The sequence below is a fragment of the Eurytemora carolleeae genome, unplaced genomic scaffold (genome assembly GCF_000591075.1).
Source record: "Eurytemora carolleeae unplaced genomic scaffold, Eaff_2.0 scaffold533, whole genome shotgun sequence".
In the NCBI taxonomy this organism is placed as follows: domain Eukaryota; kingdom Metazoa; phylum Arthropoda; class Copepoda; order Calanoida; family Temoridae; genus Eurytemora; species Eurytemora carolleeae.
In genome coordinates this window covers 131,772-152,182 of record NW_019396428.1, presented here as the reverse complement: position 1 = coordinate 152,182, position 20,411 = coordinate 131,772, and the positions used below count along the sequence as shown (strand labels likewise).

General features: G+C 32.5%; 1 protein-coding gene across 1 annotated transcript in view; it reads right to left on the bottom strand.

Moving 5' to 3' along the window:
• The window catches only part of LOC111703110 (discoidin domain-containing receptor 2), a 24,948-nt gene extending 6,151 nt beyond the window's left edge, over positions 1–18,797 (bottom strand). The window contains exons 1-13 of the mRNA XM_023474973.1: positions 18,728–18,797; positions 17,950–18,080; positions 16,198–16,300; positions 14,516–14,709; positions 10,663–10,742; positions 10,236–10,533; positions 9,937–10,061; positions 8,484–8,912; positions 7,293–7,428; positions 6,695–7,188; positions 5,253–5,495; positions 3,717–3,760; positions 995–1,183 (exon numbers count right to left, since the gene is read on the bottom strand). Coding sequence (XP_023330741.1) covers positions 995–1,183; positions 3,717–3,760; positions 5,253–5,495; positions 6,695–7,188; positions 7,293–7,428; positions 8,484–8,912; positions 9,937–10,061; positions 10,236–10,533; positions 10,663–10,742; positions 14,516–14,709; positions 16,198–16,300; positions 17,950–18,058 — 2,444 coding nt within the window. The 5' untranslated portion in view covers positions 18,059–18,080; positions 18,728–18,797. The remainder of the gene's footprint in view (positions 1–994; positions 1,184–3,716; positions 3,761–5,252; positions 5,496–6,694; positions 7,189–7,292; positions 7,429–8,483; positions 8,913–9,936; positions 10,062–10,235; positions 10,534–10,662; positions 10,743–14,515; positions 14,710–16,197; positions 16,301–17,949; positions 18,081–18,727) is intronic.
• Between the last annotated feature and the right edge of the window lie 1,614 nt (positions 18,798–20,411).

The window sequence follows — 20,411 nt, the reverse complement described above, 5'->3', positions numbered from 1 at the left end:
TCTCTTAGGTTTTGTGTTATATTGAACTATACAACATGTACGGTTTATACAATTTGGCCTGAAATACAATATTTCATGATATTAGATTCATTTTAAAGTTAAGGTGATATATTTTTATAAAAAAAAGGTATACGCAGAGAAGGTAAGAATCAGGGGAGTGAAGGAGAAATTTGGGAGTTGTAATATGAGAGTAGTTTACATAGAAGCATAGGGGGGCTATAAGCGTAATTTCATGCTACCCTACATGCAGAGATGGTTTTCTAGGTTTAAAATTGTCGATTTCTGAATGTTTTCTGAAGTAGAAATGCGCAAGTCACTTTTGTGGAAAAAGCCACAATTTTAAAACATTACTTTTCAAAATTATAAACATTGATATCAAATTCTTTACTTGATCATAACAAAGATTTTGAGGCTACCGTTGTGAATCGGGAATTGCCATTTTTGCATGAAAGGTCACTGGAAATTACACTTACAGTCCCTTTAAGTTTACAAATAATTATAATTAGTGGCTATGGGACTATTATTGAAGAATGTAATGCAAGGGAGTAAAGGATGAGTATAAGGAGTGTAAGGGTAGGTATATAAGTATATTTGTTTATAGGGGCACATGCGCAACTGTCAGGGGAGTCAAGGATATATTTTAAGTAAGTAGTAAAAAATTATTTATTTATGAAATATAACAAAAACAATATGTTCTAAAAAATATAAAAATATAAATAAAAGGAAAAGGAAAGGAAAGGATAAGGAAAGTTACATATTTATTGTTTACACTATATTTAATATAAATTAGTGGTGGATTGTTAGTATTTTTCGACGATGAACTAACAACTTTTAGAAATAAAAATTATAGATTGATTTGTAATGTTAAAAAAAATAAATAAAAGCTTTACGGAGTGTGAAAGAGATATAGGTTCTATGAAAAACGGGCATTTTTAAGCATCTTTTTAATTCGCGCTGATTTTTGACATCCTTTACGTTTGATTATATCTTTTACCGAAACTCCAGAGCATCCTCCGCAGACAAGAAAGTGTTGTTGGTTTGATAGAACTGATAAAGATCTCCGTACTCCAGGTACTCAGAGAGTATACAGTACGGATCATCTTGTCTTGAGAAACCAACTACCAAGGATAGGTTGGGATGGGAGAGTTTTCCTAGCAGTCGTCCGGCACTCAGAAACTCGTCTCTAAACATAAAAAATTTTCTCTAGATTTTGAATCTTGGATTTACAATCCGGAAGTAAACAAGGAAGTATTAAAGAGAAGAGGTCGTATCGGCTTTAATTAAGGAAGTAGAATAAACCTAATAAAAGAAATAAAGCTGAATATATTGTCTAAAGAGAGATCTATTGAGTTTGCTTAATTAACTTCCTCATTGGTATAAAACATTGACAGAAGGGTTTCTTGCTCTTCTCAATCCTTTGTTTTCTGAATCTAGATCCAACCTAGCATACACTCAACCCTTCTCTTAGGTTTTCTGAACCTAGATCCAACCTAGCATACACTCAACCCTTCTCTTAGGTTTTCTGAATCTAGATCTAACCTAGCATACACTCAACCCTTCTCTTAGGTTTTCTGAACCTAGATCCAACCTTGCATACCATCAACCCTTCTCTTAGGTTTTCTGAACCTAGATCCAACCTAACATACACTCAACCCTTCTCTTAGGTTTTCTGAATCTAGATCAAACCTAGCATACACTCAACCCTTCTCTCAGGTTTTCTGAACCTAGATCCAACCTAGCATACACTCAACCCTTCTCTTAGGTTTTCTGAACCTAGATCCAACCTAGCATATACTCAACCTTCTTCTTAGGTTTTCTGAACCTGGATCCAACCTAGCATACACTCAACCCTTCTCTTAGGTTTTCTGAACCTGGATCCAACCAAGCATACACTCAACCCTTCTCTTAGGTTTTCTGAACCTGGATCCAACCTAGAATACACTCAACCCTTCTCTTAGGTTTTCTGAACCTAGATCCAACCTAGCATACACTCAACCTTTCTCTCAGGTTTTCTGAAGCTAGATCCAACCTAGCATTCCTTGAGTACCTTCTTCTTAGGTTTCTGAACCTAGCATACACTCAACCCTTCTTCATAGGTTTTCTGAACCTGGATCCAACCTAGCCTACACTCAACTTCCTTCTTAGGTTTTCTGAGCCTAGATCCAACCTAGCATACACGCAATCTTCTTCTTAGGTTTTCTGAATCTAGCATACACTCAACCTTCTTCTTAGGTTTTCTGAACCTGGATCCAACCTAGCTACACTCAACCTTCTTCTTAGGTTTTCTGAACCTAGATCCAACCTAGCATACACTCAATCTTCTTCTTAGGTTTTCTGAACCTAGCATACACTCAACCTCCTTCTTAAGTTTTCTGAACCTAGCATACAATCAACCTTCTTCTTAGGTTTTCTGAACCTAGATCCAACCAAGCATACACTCAACCTTCTTTTTATGTTTTCTGAACCTAGATCTAACCTAGCATACACTCAACCCTTCTCTTAGGTTTTCTAAACCTAGATCCAACCTAGCATACTCTTAACCCTTCTCTTAGGTTTTCTGAACCTAGATTTAACCTAGCATACAATCAATAGGATACTCTCAACCTAGCACTCAGGTTTTCAAAACCTAGGTCCATCCTAGAATACTCTCAACCTACAGGGTGTCCCAAAAAAAACGATCTTTAAGACATTGTAGCACTCACTATGGTTCAATTTTTAAAAATTTGTACATTTTTGAAATCTTTGTAACATTTCTGATCGATCGGAACCAGTAAGAGGTTCATAGGAATGAAATGAAGGTAGTATTGACCATTTGAAGTTTGCCATTTTTGCTTGGTTGAAAATCCAGGTACAAAACTAGATCCTTCTTGGTAAATCTTCAGGTTTAAGTTCCTTCCTTCTGATTGGCCAATATGGGGGATATTTCATATTACTTGCTATCCTTGACCTAGCTGGACTTGCCTAACATCAAAGAGTTCCTTCTTGCAGAAATAAAAATTAAAGTATTTCTAGCTCCTATGTGTTTGACAGCATCTCTGTTCATTACTGCAGCAACCATGACAACATTTTTAGGAGTTCTGACATGTCGGGATCTTCTGCACTGGATGTATTCCCAGGACTCGTCTTACTATTCAAATTAAGTACTTCCCTTAGTCTATTACCTTTTTATAAATTCTTCTTTCATGACATAAAGCAAGCTGTCTTGCATTTGGAAATTTGCGCCCAAAAGTCCATAATAAGACCAGGCATAAAGTTTCTGTGACCCTTTCTTTTGTGATACTCAACAGCAAGGAATTATATTACTTTCCTGTGTTGTAAACTTAGGTCTTGCCATTACTTAACAATAACTGCATTTTTAAGATTTGTTTAAAAGATTTGCATGTTTTTCAGACCCTGATAAGATTCCATAATATGTTTAAAATTCTAAAAAAATAATATATGAACTCAACCAAACCAAAATGACAAACTTTAAACGGTCAATACTTTCTTAATTTTAGTGCTACATACCTCTCATTGATATCAATCAATCGGAAATGTTCCAAAGATTTTAAAAATGTAAACTTTTTAAAAAATTGAACCATAGTGAGTGCTACAATGTCTTAAAGATCGTTTTTTTGGGACACCCTGTACTTATCAGGTTTTGTTAACCTAGATGCAATCTAGAATACTCTCAACCTAGCTCTCAAGTGTTTTTAACCTGAATCTAGTCAACCTACCTTTCAAGTTTAGAACTGTTCTTCCAGAGAGATTTAATATCTCTCTCCGGAGAAAAGATAAAGTTTCAAGTGCAGTTCAGAAAAATACCAGCTTAAGAAAACTTTTCGTCAAAATGAAAACCATGATTCAAGAATAAATACTCGAGAGGCAAATTGAAAATAAAAATCTAACATGAGGACTGAGGAGAACTTAATAAAAAAAAGATAAAATAAGAAAATGAGAATCAAGGAAGATGATTAAAAAATCAGTCGAAAGTTCAAGAATGTAATCAAGAATAGAGACACAAAAAACCGGAAAAAAAATACGATCTGAGAAGAAAACTATTAATCAAGATGTATATAGAAAATTTAAGCTGAAACTCGAGAATTAGTCAAAAACTCAAATCAATTTAAAAAAAATAAAAATAAAAATAAGAGTTTAGAAGAAAACTAGAAATTTAAGATTAAAATATAAATCAAGAAACAAGCATATATCAAGTAAAACCCTTTGGAAGTCAAAGGAAAACATAGGAATAATAAAGAAAACGGTGAATAAATAAAGATGAAAACAATGAATAAATAAGGCAACAATGAATAAAGAAGAAAACAATGAATAAAGAAGAAATCAATGAATAGAGAAGAAATCAATGAATAGAGAAGAAAACAATGAATAAAGAAGAAAACAATGAATAAAGAAGAAAATAATGAATAAAGAAGAAAACAATGAATATAGAAGATAACAATGAATATAGAAGAAAACAATGAATAAAGAAGAAATCAATGAATAAAGAAGAAAACAATGCTTAAAAAAGAAAACAATGAATAAAGAAGAAAACAATGAATAAAAAAGAAAACAATGAATAAAGAAGAAAACAATGAATAAAGTAGAAAATAATGAATAAAGAAGAAATCAATGAATAAAGAAGAAAACAATGAATAAAGAAGAAAACAATAAATAAAAAAGAAAACAATGAATAAAGAAGAAAACAATGAATAAAGTAGAAAATAATGAATAAAGAAGAAAACAATGAATAAAGAAGAAAACAATGAATAAAGAAGAAAACAATAAATAAAGAAGAAAACAATGAAGAAAGAAGAAAACAATGAACAAAGAAGGAAAAAATGAATAAAGAAGAAAAAATGAAGGAAGAAGAAAACAATGAATAAAGAAGAAAACAATGAATTAAGAAGAAAACAATGGTTAAAGAAGAAAACAATGAACAAAGAAGAATAGAATTAAAACTAAGAAATAAATAAAACTGAAGAGAATCAAGGGATTCAAGGTAAGAGCCAACAATAAAGACTAAATGTCTCCAGCGGTGAAACCGGAGAAAAGATATAATACTTGTACTTCCTAGTTCCGGTTTCTGAGTACTAAAACGGTATTTGGTAAAATCTCCATATATGATCCAACCTACTGAATCTTACGAGGTGGAATGGAGAAAAGATAATATACAATCTAGAATCGTGAATAAATAATTATTTTGATTTTTTCGTCAGCAATTTTTCTTATCTAGTGAGTAGGAAGAGAATGATATGGAAGTTTCAGAATGAATAAAATGGAATCCGGAGTTTAAAATATTGTAAAAAAAGGAATCCTGGTCTTACCAAACCAAACTTTCCCTCTCCAAGTTTCTTAACAAGTCTCAAATTCTTCCTACTAAGATCAGGAATGGGTCTATCCGGGGGAGAAGGTTGAGATATCCATGGATCAGATCCGTCCTTCCACTGGTTCAAGGGACCCTGAGGAAGGAGCATGCATGTCAATGAATTTGTCCGACAATCTCGTCTTCGTGTCTCCTAAAATAGTTAAAATAAAATGAAATATTGTCCAGTATTATTATGAGATTTAAAAAAAAATTACATTCTTAAAATATTGATTCTTATTGCAGAAATTGCAATATTTTTATTAAAAAAAAATTCAACAATTAAGACACTGTTTGAAATGTCATATAGGTTATTACTAAGTGGGGAAAATATATAAGGATTAGAAAATTAAAATTGGATGGCGAGAATCAGTTCCTTTTGTAAATATGCAAGAGTTGTTTTATTTTTGTTTTAATACAAATTATTTTTTTATTTGTAACTATTATAAACACGATACACCTCTAACTAACAGAATAGTTAATGAATTAAGCAGAATAAAAAAATAAAAAATATTAAATCTGAACTTAGCGTAGCGTGAAACTGTTAAAAATGTGTTTACAACGTGTGATGTATGATCTATGGTTTGTCTGTTGAATAATCTATGAGTTCTAATAGCTCTGATCAGATTTCGCTAGAACAGTCTTTATCATTAATCTTGGATCATCGATACGTTTACTAACAAATCTTATATAAATGTATACCACTCATACAGATCCGGATACATTTACTAACAAATATTATATAAATGTATACCACTCATACAGATCCGGATACATTTACTAACAAATCTTATATAAATGTATACCCACATACAGATCCGAATACATTTACTAACAAATATTATATAAACTCATACAGATACGGATAACTTTTTTTAAAACAATTTTACAATCTTTTTTGTTTGAATGCCATAAAATATATTTTTCTAAACTAATTATTAACTAATTATCAAATATAAAATATAGTCAGCAATTTTGGAATTGTTTAACAAAAATTAAAGCGAAATGTATTCTTGCTATGTTTAGTTTTCATATTTCAGAAATGAATATAAAAAAAGCCAGAAACTCTCAATATCTTAATGTTCAACTTTTAAAAGTCCGAATTTAATGAATTTGAGCCGCGTCTCAAAACCCTCAAAAACCAGTTTCAATTGAACGCCAGCTTAAATCTTGAAACATTAAATACAGTTTTAAGTGGAACTATCCATATTTGAGCTCCGTCTCAAATTTAAGCCGCGGCTCAAATTCTTTAAATTCGGCCTCAGTTTAACGAATAACTGTACACTTTATAAACCATTTATATATTGTCATTGGATTCATTTTTTTACAAGTTTTATTAATCTAATATTTTACCTTGATAATATCTGTCGCCGCGTAGAATGTTTCCTCTGGTGCAGGGACGGATAGAGCCGGAGCTAGACTGTGTCTTGATTTACTGATCGGAACTGAGTATCCTGGATCAAAACTGGGTTTCCTGTAATCCTTCTCATACAGATTATTTGTAAAGGATTTAGACGTGGTTGGTTTTCTCATTCTATCATTGGTTTGAAGGTTAAAGAGTGGAGTAGAACCAAACTTGTTTGAAGCTCCTGGATTCAAGGATCCGAAATCATCGTAATCACACAACCTACCGCAGCTGTAGTTTTTCACAAGCTTTCGGAACTCTGGGTTAGGATCCACCAACCTGAATGGTTCCTGGTACATGGATCCGTCCTCTGTGTCCGACTCCTCCAGGTGTCCGAATGGTCCTTGTAAAGAATGTGAGGTTGACTTCAGAGGACTAAGTCGAAGACGCATCTCCTTCATTGTTAGGTTCCCATTTTTCTTCTCCATATGTGTTTTCAACACTAAAATATAAAATAGTTTTATTACAAATTAGAAATAATACTTTTAGTACACAGAAGTACAAAAATTTGATGCCAATTTTGTATCTTCAGATGAGAAAACTTACTTGAATGTTTAGAGAAAATCTTCTGCCTATTTTTCCTTAGAATAAGGAGGATAGCGGAGAGGAGGAGAAGGACGGTTACAGAGAGAATACCAATCACAACTCCGATATACGTCTCACTCTTATCATTCATCTTCTCCTAAAGAGACGGAGTATTAAAACTCGGAGATTTTATGGACAAACTTATAGGAAATCACATTTAATCTTTATTAGTTTTGGACAATAATTTATCAATAATTGCCAACAAATGGAAAAAAAACTAATATAAGATTACTCTGTAACTTTATGTAATCTAATCTTATGAATTCATAAATTTATATTTGCATATTCTTGAGTTTAAAAAAAGTCATCCACAATACGTACTAAATTAAAAAATATTTGGGACTTTATAGGTTATTATTAAAAGTCTCTTTCATGGGACAAAATTAAAAATGGGATGTTTAGTCCTTTTTTGTAATTGTGCAAGAATCTCAAATAAGGATAAACTGTTAGGAATAAGTTTTTGCAATTAAAAAAGGTTAAAATCTAAAAGTATGTAAATGCGTCGTGTAAGAAAGACATTTTGTTAAAGTAAGCCTTCATTTTCTTCTTTGAAAAATATCAGTTCTTTTTTTTGCGAATCCTTTGATTTCTCTATATATAAATTTGGCTTGTCTGTCTGTCTGTTTGTATCCAATAAACGTCAAAACGGCTGAACCGATCGGGCCCAATTTTTTTGTGGGACATCTAGGGACCCCAGGTATGAATGATCAAAATTTCAAATATTTGTCTCCATCAAAATTCGATCTCCATTAAATTTTTTAAAATTTTGAAAATCCACGAAATTTTTTGTGAAAATCCGCGAATTATTTTTGTTTTGTTTTACGATGTACACAAAGAGAACATGTTCACAATTAATTTAGAAGATGGGCGCGAAGCGCCCTCTAAGGCTAGCATAAAAAAATAAGAATAAAATTTCATATTTTCTCGGTAACCCTTTATAAAACATAAATATATTTATATGATAAAATATAATATATTCTTGAACGGATTACTGCAGGGTAATGATATTAGAAGGATTGCCCCTGATTATACTGCAGAAAATGATAGATATATATATTTACGTGAATAAATCAATAGAAATGAAAAGAAATATATGCAGAATATACATGAAAAGGAATATATCGGAATCTGAGAGTGAGTATATATATTTACCGGAAACGAATTCTTCTCCCTCTCTTCCGGTTTGTGGGAGTCAGGCATATCCTGGTTTGGATCTTCAATATCCTTCAATACCTCGGGGGATTTTTCTCCTTCTTCTGATACATCTCCGGACCCGGAGTCAGGTTCAGGTTCAACTTCATAGGTTGGATTAGGATTAGGTTTTGGTTTCATGGTTTTCGTTTCTGGTTCCGCAAAGTTTTTGATTTCTCCGCTAGGTATTGTTGAAAAATTAATCTCCGAAATAAGAATCCACTTGTCCTTGAACTCTATACTAAGGACGAACTGCTCCGCAGTGATGTTTGGCACTTTAAGCTGGAGATTATTTAACCCCGGGACTACAGTATCAGAGCTGGAGCTGAGAATCACAAGCTGGGGTTTCCCAGAACCATTTCCAACCCGTATTTGAATCTGTTTGAAAACCTGTGAAAAGCTAAGATTAAAATCCATGATTTGGAAACCAATCAAAGATTAAACTTTAAAACTTTAATTTTATCAAATGTAAAACTAAAGGAAAAAATCCTTTAACAAAATGTTGTCATAATTGGTTTTTAAATGGCGTCAAATAAAGCTTAAACAGAATATGTTTTATCTCCATCAAAGATATAAGGATTAGAAAATTTGAGTTAGAGGCAGAGACTCAATTCCTTTGGAGTTTAATGCAAGTATTTAGTTACTAAGTCTTATTTACAGAAAATGTGGTATTTTTCCGTTTAAATATTCATCATGAATAAATAGAAGTGATTTTCTTCTAAAAAGAAAAAAATGAATCTAGTCAGGACAATCAAAACTTTGCTAATTTTGGTAATGCAGTTGTAATTGATTATTTTATGTTAAACTGATACAAAAATACATAAACTAACTTTTTTTGAGCATGGAGAAGAGGGGTAGGAATGGAAGGGATAGGGGGGAATTCATTTTAAAGCCAATGAGTTTTTCTGAAAAATCCAGAGACAGAGCTTTTGTTGAAAAAAACAAAATAATAAATTGATATTTAGTTTGAAAAACTTAAATTTGTAATAATCAGCATGAGTTGTAACTTTTTCTTTTCTGAATTTTCAATCATTTTATTGAATTGGAAAGACAAGGTTATATTTGCTAACATAAAAGACGACATTCAATATCAAAGAAACGTATTTAGTACTGCATGAATGACATTAATACTTTTGTGGTACCACGCCGGCGGGGGGAGTATACAATAATTGAATAAGGATGGAAGATAAGATAAAGGAGAATATTGAAGATAATTTCCTTCTACAAGGAATATATTAATTTATAATTTCCTTCTCTAAATTTGTTTTCAAATCTGTATAATGTGGACTCGGAATACACAAATGTATGATTATATAACTATTTTCAAGATTTTTAATGTTTATCGCCAATGTAAACAATTTTTTAACATAATGCTTGATGGTTCAAAGGTTCTCTTCGGAAAAAGTGTTTCTACCTGAATACCCATATCCGGTTTATGATAGCATGAGACAGTTACTCCGGAAATCATCATACGAGTTTTCAACTTAAACTCCAGCTGCAGAGGATTCTTCTTGTTCCTCCATCCAACCCAACCAGGTGCTAGGAATAGATATAAATTTATGCATACTGAGATCTACGCATAAATAACCAAGTATAAAGGCGGGAACTATCCATGAACTATCCATGAACTATCTCTGAACTATCGGTTTAAAACAAATTGTTAAAATTACTTGAACTGTGGAAGGGTTTAATGTGCTGATTTAATGAGGATACCTGAGTTTAACCCCTGATCGGTATACGATAAATTTCTTCCTATCCGTCCATCTGTGAGAACTCCTAATCCTTGTTTAGCTCCGCCATTTTGTCTAGCTCCGCCATCTTGAATCTGACCGTCGTACACATCCTCGAGATAAACTCCTGGAGAAAACTCGTCGCCAGGTGGCGCGCTGTACGTCAAAACTGGATTGGTGTACAAGCAACCGTACACCTCAACGCGCATGCAAACTGTACGCGGATGAGAACTGTACGGAAGAAATCTAACCTTACTCGCCACAGGAGACGGGTCCAGGTCCTAGAATGAAAAAATATATTTTCTTAAAACTGACATAATGATTTTAAAAACCTTAAAGTTTTGTTTTCTCCACTTTATTTTAATTAAATAGATTGTATTTGTTGAGAAGAATGAAAATATTTAGTTTACCTCGTAGTTTGTGATGTAAGTATTTTCATTACCCTGGAGTAAACCATGTCCAGAATGGTTTCTGTAGGTTACCCAGTCTCCTGGAAACAATACGGAGATAAAACCAGGGATAGAAATTAATATCAGAAACCTTATCTTTCGTTTACAGCTAGGAACTAGAGGTTATTATTACAGTTATGTATCATAACCTTGGCTTTATCAGGAAATATATTGTTTTATTTTTTATTTCCCATTTCTATTCAAGCTGGTTGTATCTACTCTATCAATATACTGGAGAGTGGTCTAATAAGAACTGTTTGCGTCTCATGAATATTACACAGAGAAGTAGATTGTAGATGTATTGTCGAATGTGCGATTTAATTTTTTTTTATTAACTTGGAGGGGTGTTAAAGTATTTTCCCGTTACTGATTGTGTACCGTACTTTGACTTTGTGCACAATGAACCCAAACTCAAAATTCTAGATTTTCAACCAAAAATAAAAATTCCCATGTTCAGTTAATACAAAAAATAACGAAAAAATACCAATCAAATTTGTTTACCGATCTGTGTATAAATGTTGGATAATTTATATATATACTGGGGATATATGCATTCTATTAAGACATTTTACAGATTGAATATTAAGTTTGTCAAAAAAAATTTAGTTCGTTGTAAATTTTGATAAATAATTAGCTTATAAAAATTATAAACTAACAAATGGTGATTATTAACATATATAATGGTTGAATATTATCTATTTTGTTTGTTCACAACTACATACCCTTATCTTTCAAAACTTCTCTTGATATAATTCCCAATCTAGGAGAAGCTTTTCCTTGTACTTGTATAATTCTACAAGAACGTGCAATATCATATTGGATAATCTTAAGGCTTTCAACCGCCAAAAGCGGATAGAATACTAAAAGAACCCTGGATATTTTGCATACACACCTTTAAAAAAAATATTTAATGTTACAAAATGTTCTGCCCCAAGCAAGGAACTCTTGTATTATGAATATCGAGATCAATGCTTGATTTCGATCTTTTGTTAATCCGTAGATTAGTTTTATCTATATTCGATATCCTCATGGTGTCATTGTACCCTGAAAGAATAATTAAAATCAAGAGATTAAGCATTGATTCTAAAATTAAAAGGGCCAACAACAGATATCGAGATCAGGAGACCGGGATTATGATCGAGTACTCAAAACAAAAGTTTCCATCTCTGTACTGAGTGTACAATGTACAGTGTACATCGTCACATTAAAATTTAGCATATTTGGGACTGGTATCCGGGTACTGGGTATAGACACATAATCCGTCCTTTATATCCTAGTAGGAGTCTGAGTAAACAGAACCAGAATTCAAAATAAACAAATATAGTCAGTTTTCATGATATACTTTACAATTTATAGAAATCCAGACTTAGGGTTTGCAGGATTTAATATTGTACAGTGATAACCAGAAAACTTTGGAATAGGAAGACGACTTTTAAAATCAAGTTTTAACTTTAAAAAGTCCATGAGCACATGAGACACAGAAATTGTGCAGTGTACACAAACCAATATTAAACTATTTTTTTTTTATATCAAAATCAGCTACACTTATATAATTGATATAATGTCGTCTTCCTATGCCAGTGTTCTCTGTTTATCACTGTATTGTTTAAATATTTTGTTTTGATAACATCATAACAATATAATTGATTATTCTATCTTCTTTCTCTATTCTCAGTTGAAGTTTTCTGCTTTCAAACATGCATTAAAACTTTTAAAGTTTTTAAAGCTTGAATATACGATCGTTTCCCCCCCAAGCTCACAGAGATCTTGCAATTGCCGGTACCGGTATAGTATCAGGAATACTTTGCTTCAAACTCGAATTTTCTAATCCTTATATCTTTACCACCTGTTTTATTTAAAACTTTGACTAATTATTATAATATGGAGTGGATACATTTCGTCAATTTACATTTCGTCAACCTAACATTTTGTCAATTACTACATTTGGTCAATTTACATTTGGTCAATTTACATTTGGTCAACTTAAATTTCGTCAATTTATATTTTGTCAACCTTACATTTCGTCAATTACTATATTTGGTCAATTTACATTTGGTCAACTTACATTTCGTCAAGTTACATTTGGTCAACCTTACATTTCGTCAATTACTACATTTGGTCAACTTTCATTTGGTCAACTTTCATTTGGTCAACTTACATTTCGTCAACTTACATTTCGTCAATTTACATTTGTTAAACATTACATTTCGTCAATTTACATTTGGGCAACTTACTTTTCGTCAATTTATATTTGATCAACCTTACATTTCGTCAATTACTACATTTGGTCAACTTACATTTCGTCAATTTTACATTTCGTCAATAAATACATTTCGTCAACTGTGACAATGGCCTAAAATTTGGTCAACTTTTATATTTGAAAGCATGACAAAGGGTTACCCACTACGGATGAGACCCAATACTCTAAACGTATGACGATTTTAAGCTTGATTTTTGGTTTCTGCACTCAACTGGGTATTTTGATGGTTTACTAAATGATTAAGCACAGAATTAGGCCAGGTTTGGCCTACAAGGAATCCTGAATGCAAGAAAACGGACTAAAGAAATTGCGTACAATCGTCTCATGAAGTCTCATCCTTTGTGGGTAACCCTGCATAATAATTACTTTGAAATCAAAGTTCTGAGACATCAGGTTGCAAAGATAAAAAAGATTAAAATAGAGTTTGAGGCTAGTGTTCAGTTTTTCCAGAAAAAAAATTGAAAAAATCCTGATTCATTCTAAATAAACAGAACCAAAGATAGTCCAATAGTAGAAAATAATGCATAAGGAATTTATCCGAATACTGTGTATACACTTGTATATGACGTCATCGGCTGATGTATTGGTTTGGAATTCAAACAATCAACATTAAAACTCTAGTTATTAAATAAATTAATCCTGTGTAGGTGCTAAAAATAACGACACGGCTATAAACTAAGAATCAGTTAAATGATTGCTTTCTTGCTCCTCGTGCTAAATTAAAGTTAAAATATTATGACTTTGTTACGCATCTTATTTGTATGAAAAATACCAAATATTTTAAAACAAAATTTGTTAGATGTCATCAAGCATAGTTTTCTTTTAGTCTCAAGCAGAATTTTAGGCCGGTAAAGTGAGCAAGGTAAAAAACCTTGGTTTAAAAGGGCCAAAAACTGCAAACCAAACAATATAATCTGTTGTAGGATAAAGTTTATCCACAAAGAAATTAATATTATTCATTTCTAACGGCAAATTGATAAGATTCAGGCTTAAAATGTCCTAAAATCATTTTAAATAATGAAAAGACGACATTCTGTGGCTTTTTGAACTGAACTCATTAATTTGCCAAACGTATTTGATCTTATTTCACTTCCCCAATCTATTATTATTCTGATTTCCGTGCATAGAAAGTTCCTTGATTTACTTTCTGATCCTGTTCATCCTTAATCTCCTGCTGGGAACCTTCTACATATAGATAGAAACAAATCTCCTTGTCACTCCGTCCTATCCAATATTGTAACATATTGACAAGATTAAAACCTCCACATCAAGGTATACCTTCAACCCGGAGCACAGAGTTTAGTTCAAGGATATTGAACTTAAGTCTAGATTTAGCGGAGTAAATACCAGGATTAAGCTTTTTATCTATCTATAGGCTATGGTCATATCATAGAAATTAATTAAAATACAATTTATATAATGTTCTAAAATCCTAGTGTGATATATTCTTACATGTTTTTTTAGAATCATTAAAAGTTTTCTAGTTGTATAATGATTATGGCTGTAATTCAACTTATCTTTCGCCGACAAAAAGTAAGATTTTAAAAATCCTACCTATGCTCTCTCTCCAGTATTGAATCTGATACTGCTCCGTGAACTCCTGTCCCTGACCTCCTCCGAACCTTCCTTGGGTTTCTGCTCCAGTAATCCAGTGCTCCGTGTGTAGGTTAACCTCCAGCCATTCCTCCACCCCGACCTGGATCACGGAGCGAGGACACCAGGCTCCTCCCCGGATATCCTGACGAACCCTGAGCAGGTTTTATATTTTTTAAGCTTATAAATGAATTGAGTCTTTTCCACAAACTCAAATTTTCTAATCCCAATATCTTTGCAATCTGATTACCTTTGATATTTGAAACTTAGATTATTTCATTGTTAGAATCAAAGTTTCAAATATTGGGTTGCAAAATATCAGAATATCAGAGTTTGTGGCAAATATTTAATTCTTTTATGGAAGAATTAGAGAAAAGACTAATAATTTAGGTTTTTTGCTTTTTTTACATTTCTGCTTAGAGTTCTGGTGGGTGTAGCTTTTCTGGATAAAAATGTCAAAATTGTTTTGGTTTCAAATTGATTATGGTGAATATAAAATTCTAAAATGATCTTTATAAATTCTATTTGGATAAAAACTTGAAACTTCAATTAAAGTTTAAAATCTCAGACTCAGATGTAAACAAGACACATAAAACAGAAACTGAACAGTCGCCACAAATTCTAATATTCTAGCCCCTATATCTTTGTAACATGATAGTTTTATTACAAATTATGAATTCTGTTTGAACAAATAGTTTCAGTTTAAAATACCAAAGGTTTATACCATCAGGTTGCCAAGATATATGGATCAGATGATTAGAGTTTGTAGCGCTAGTTCAGTTCCTTTAATATGTTGGTGTTACCTCAAAATTAAACTAAAAGAAACCTAATGATTCTCCAAATGAAAATCTTGGGGAGAAACCTAAGTTCAAATTAAAGTATTTAATATTTGAAATTTTCCTTTGCATCGCAGTAATTTTCAATTTTAATTTAGCGGATTTTAGAAAATATATACTTGAGCAGAGGTGGATTGGTTAGAAGGAAGGAACTAGATAAATGGTTTGGAAAAAATATACTTGAGCAGAGGTGGATTGGTTAGAAGGCAGGAGCTAGATAAATGGTTTGGAAAACGGAAATGAAGGTTTGAAACAAATTAAATATGGATTCCAAATGAATAAGAATATTGGAGATAAAGAAGGATAAATGTATCCTGAATATCGATGAAAAGTTTTCCAGGGAACTAAAGGATTTATTTAAAATAAAAAAGTTTACTATATAAAGGGTTACTAATGTAGTTTTTCAAGTATATTTTTAAATTAATTTATTTAGCATAAATTTAGATTAAATTTTTAAACAAATATAATTGATAACACAATATAAGAACCAAATCTGGAAACTTTTAATTGACTGAAACGCCTAAACTGAAAATGGTTCCAACTCATCTGGTTTTCTAGACTTAACTAAAGGAAAAACTGTATTACACTAGAAACGTCATATGTGCACTAGCAACTGCAATTGTTGCACTTATTGAAGAATTTTTAATTTAAAAAATAAATATTAATCATAAAGTAATAACAATATCAAACATAAGGCAAGTTTGACCAAACAGTGACGATCAGACTATGCTAACCCTCCCACTGGATTGTTCTTAATTCAAAAAAACATTGTAAATCATTAAAAAATATAATTATTAATTATAATACCTTGCATTGTGAGGTCCAACGCTATGATAGTCAAAATACGAAGAAGCAGAGATATCAGAATCTTTTATATCTCCTGTCTCCATACCCAGAGATCTGGAACATTCTAAACAAAACAGAGATAAACCTTTATATCTTCTGACTCCATACCCAGAGATCTGGAACATCCTAAACAAAACTGAGATAATCATTTATATCTCCTGTCTCCATACCCAGAGATCTGGAACATTCTAAACAAAACAGAGATAAACCTTTATATCTTCTGACTCCATACCTAAACAAAACAGAGATAAACCTTTATATCTTCTGACTCCATACTCAGAGATCTGGAACATCCTAAACAAAACAGAGATAAACCTTTATATCTTCTGACTCCATACTCAGAGATCTGGAACATCCTAAACAAAACAGAGATAATCCTTTATATCTCCTGTCTCCATACTCAAAGATCTGGAACATTCTAAACAAAACAGAGATAATCCTTTATATCTCCTGTCTCCATACCCAGAGATCTGGAACATTCTAAAACAGACAAAAAATGAAGAGACACAAGTAAATTGAACATTTTTTAGGTATTTTCGGATTTTTATAACTTTAAAAATATAAATTATTTTCCTTAATTTTTCAAACGTAAATTGATTTAATTAATCAAGAAAAAAATTATTCTTTAAATAAAAAAATAAAAAATGACGGGTTTAATAAAAACCTAATTGATGATGCATTAAAGATAATCAGGATTTAATCAAAAGAAATTCATTCGTTTTTGCATTGTTTTTATCTTCAATTTGTTGTGTTTGAACTTGCTAACCCCTATCTCTTCATTATTATTACATAAAACTTAAATTATTTCAACTTTTTTTGTCTGACGAACATATTTAAAGTGCAGGTTTGTTTATTGGGTTTTGAAGAGCAGCGAACATTATTTAGATTTTATTCCATGATATTCCTAGTCCTTTTTTTCTAGGTCGTCTATATTATATATAGTGTATATTCAATATGTTAAACATAATGTATATTCATTGTCATTTTCTAGCAAATACTACCTTCAATGGATAAGAAAGGTTTTTTGGCAATCTAACACACAAAACTGATAAGCTATTCACTAACCTAATACGCCCCCCCCCCTTCCTAACATCAAAAAACTCCCCCCCCTTCCTAACACACAAAACTGATAAGCTATTCACCGAACCTAACCCCTTCCCCCATCCTAGCGTATAAAAAATCCAAACACAAAAAAAACCCATACAATTTTTCACTTAGCCTTCTCTCCCTTTCTAAAAGACAAAAGTAATAAGCTACGAACCCAATTTAAAAAAAACAGCTACTTTTTAAAATAAGGTTTCCCACCGGCCCCCATCTTAATATTCTCATAGCTACACAACATACATTGAGCATAGTATAAACCTGACCATTGACAGAATTGTTTCTCTCTTTTTTCACCTTTGTTTGAATAAAGTAAAATAAAAAATCTAGAGTTTAGAAATATGCTTAAAGGGTTACGAGAGGAAATGAAATGTTCAGAAGAAGTGTTTGTTAAAGGAAGAGAAACAAAAGATTAGAAATTAATAAAAAGTCTAAAAACGAATCAAAGGCTTTAAAGAATTATTTCGGACGTTAGATTTATCAGAAAAAAAGTAATTTTTTGATGAACACAAAGATCCAAAACTTTTTATTTCACAAGAATTTCCGGGTTTTCAAGTTTGAAATCAATTGAATATATTCGGATACTTTCAGACTGAGAATACACTAACTCACCTTTATTCAATAGATTGGATTGAGTTCCAGGTTTAGATTTGCTCAGCTGTACCAGCTGTATCTGGAGGAGAAGAGCAAATCCAAGGATTGCTCCGGTATGAATTCTCATCTCGTTAAACCATTTGATTTATCTAAAATGAAAAGTTTATTTTGTTTATATTTGTCTCCAGGCAACTAAACCTCCCCTCCTCTCCTCTCCTCTCACAACCATACACACGCACACAGAGCTCTTTAAACTTTTAAACTTGTTCCATTTCATCTTCTCAATCTTCTCCGATCCCTCTCATCATCTTACAATCTATTGTTTACATCTTCTCCGATCCCTCTCATTATCTTACAATCTATTGTTTACATCTTCTCCGGTAGAATCGCAGAATTGTTTCCAATAATTTTCAAATTGCTCTAATTTTATCTATTACCATTGCACAAAATAAATATTAATTTAAAAAGTAAAAAATTAAAGTAGTATTTGCACCCAGTGTTTAAATAAATAAAAATGAAAGGATATTGATTTGTTTCTTATTTCCTAGAACCCACTTGTAAACCACCTTTTTAACCCCATTTAATTTTTACTTGTAAACCCACTAGTAAACTCACTAGTAGACGCACTAGTAAACCCACTTTAAGTTCAACTTGTTAACCCACTTGTTTCGCAACATGTAAACCCACTTGGTAACCCACTTATTAACGCTTGTAAACCCATTATAAAACATTTGTCTTAAAACCCACTTGTCAACCCTCTTGTCAACATATTTGGTAAACCCACTTTTAAACTCACTTGTAATCCCACTTGTTGAGACTAAGAGGAGCATTTTTTTAACCAATGACCACTTTTGCTGGAAAGTTTTAGTTACAAAATTAAATGATTTCTGAAAGATTTAATTTTGTTCTTTAGCAAATGCATGCTGAAACAATGTATTTCCCCCCCTTCTCCTTCCCCCTCCCTCCTCTTCCCCTTCCACCCCCTCCTACTTTTTCACTTGCCTGTAAACATACTTGTAAACCAACATGTAAGCCCAAATGTAAACCCATATAAAACCCATTTTTAAACACACTTGTAAACCTAGCTATAAACTCAGTTTAAACCCATTTCAAACTTCATATATAAACCCAATTATAAACCCACTTGTAAGCCAAACTGTAAACCAACTTTTAAGCCCAATTTTAAACCTCAATGTAACCCCACTTTTAAACCCAATTTAGAACCCACTTGTAAGCCCCCACTGTAAACCCACTTCTAACCGGCCACATGTACACCAACTTGTAATCCCCACTTGTAATCCCAAATTGTAATTACAAAATAAGTGTAACGTTAACTTGCATGCATGCACTGGTTTCATTATTAAAAACCAATTTTAAACTTTTATAAATCAAAACATTATTCACGATCATCACCTTCTTATTCCTAATTCGTATTTTCATATCATTTGTTTTCTTACATACGTTTACTCGGAGAGTTAGAATATTAAATCATGTTGAGTCTTTGGTTTACTTTTTATAAACAAGGTTTTTGTTTCTTTTTAAAATTTTTTTTTCTTGTTTTTAAACAATATTTATACAAGTTAAGAGCTGAGCGCACGGAGTTGGTTTTGTGGATTAATGCTCATCGTTTGAACCATAAACTCTCTCTCTCTCTCTGAAGGTTGTACTCGGATCTGTGTGTATCCGTCCTGGTGGTTTCTGGAGGACTAAGCATCCTCCCAGTATACTCTGATACCTCTCTCCGAACTCGGATCTCAGGTTCCGAACCCTCCTCTGCTCTCCATACCTATAGGGAGGAGGGAGAGGTGGGATATTGTGTAATTTATAACACTGGTCTAATGTCTCCCTAGAGTATTCACGAGATTCAAGTTTATATTTTCAATTACACGTGTTCAAACCTGCTGACATATGAATACACGGATACGCGATTAATATTCTGACAAACAACAATTTTTTACATTTTTGTAGAAATTGTCAAAATGTAAAAAATATATCACAATTGCAGAACCCCCCTCCCCCCCTCCTTGTATACCTTATCCAGCTTATTTACATATTTTCATCGTAAAGTTAAATATAAATAAACAGAAAGAATGTTACCCTAAGATTTGTTTTATTTAAACCAAACTGAACCATGTAAATAATTGATATTTGAACAATTTAGAAGGATCGGGTACAGGAGGTAGCGACGATTAAATTATGAAGGGAAGGGACTGGACACAGTGGTTTAAATGAGGGGGGGGGGAGCAATGTGATTCAGACAGGGGAGCGGGAAGGGTGACATTGGTTTCATGGAAGGGTGAGGTGTGGCGCAGTGGTTTCACGGGATTGAGTGTAGGACACATTGGTTTCACGGAGGACAGAGTTGGGCACATTGGTTTCAAAGAGGTGATGGGTGGGACACACAGTGGTTTCAAGAAGATTAGGGGTGGTACACAGTGGTTTTAAGACATTAGGTGTGGGGCACACAGTGGTTTCAAGAA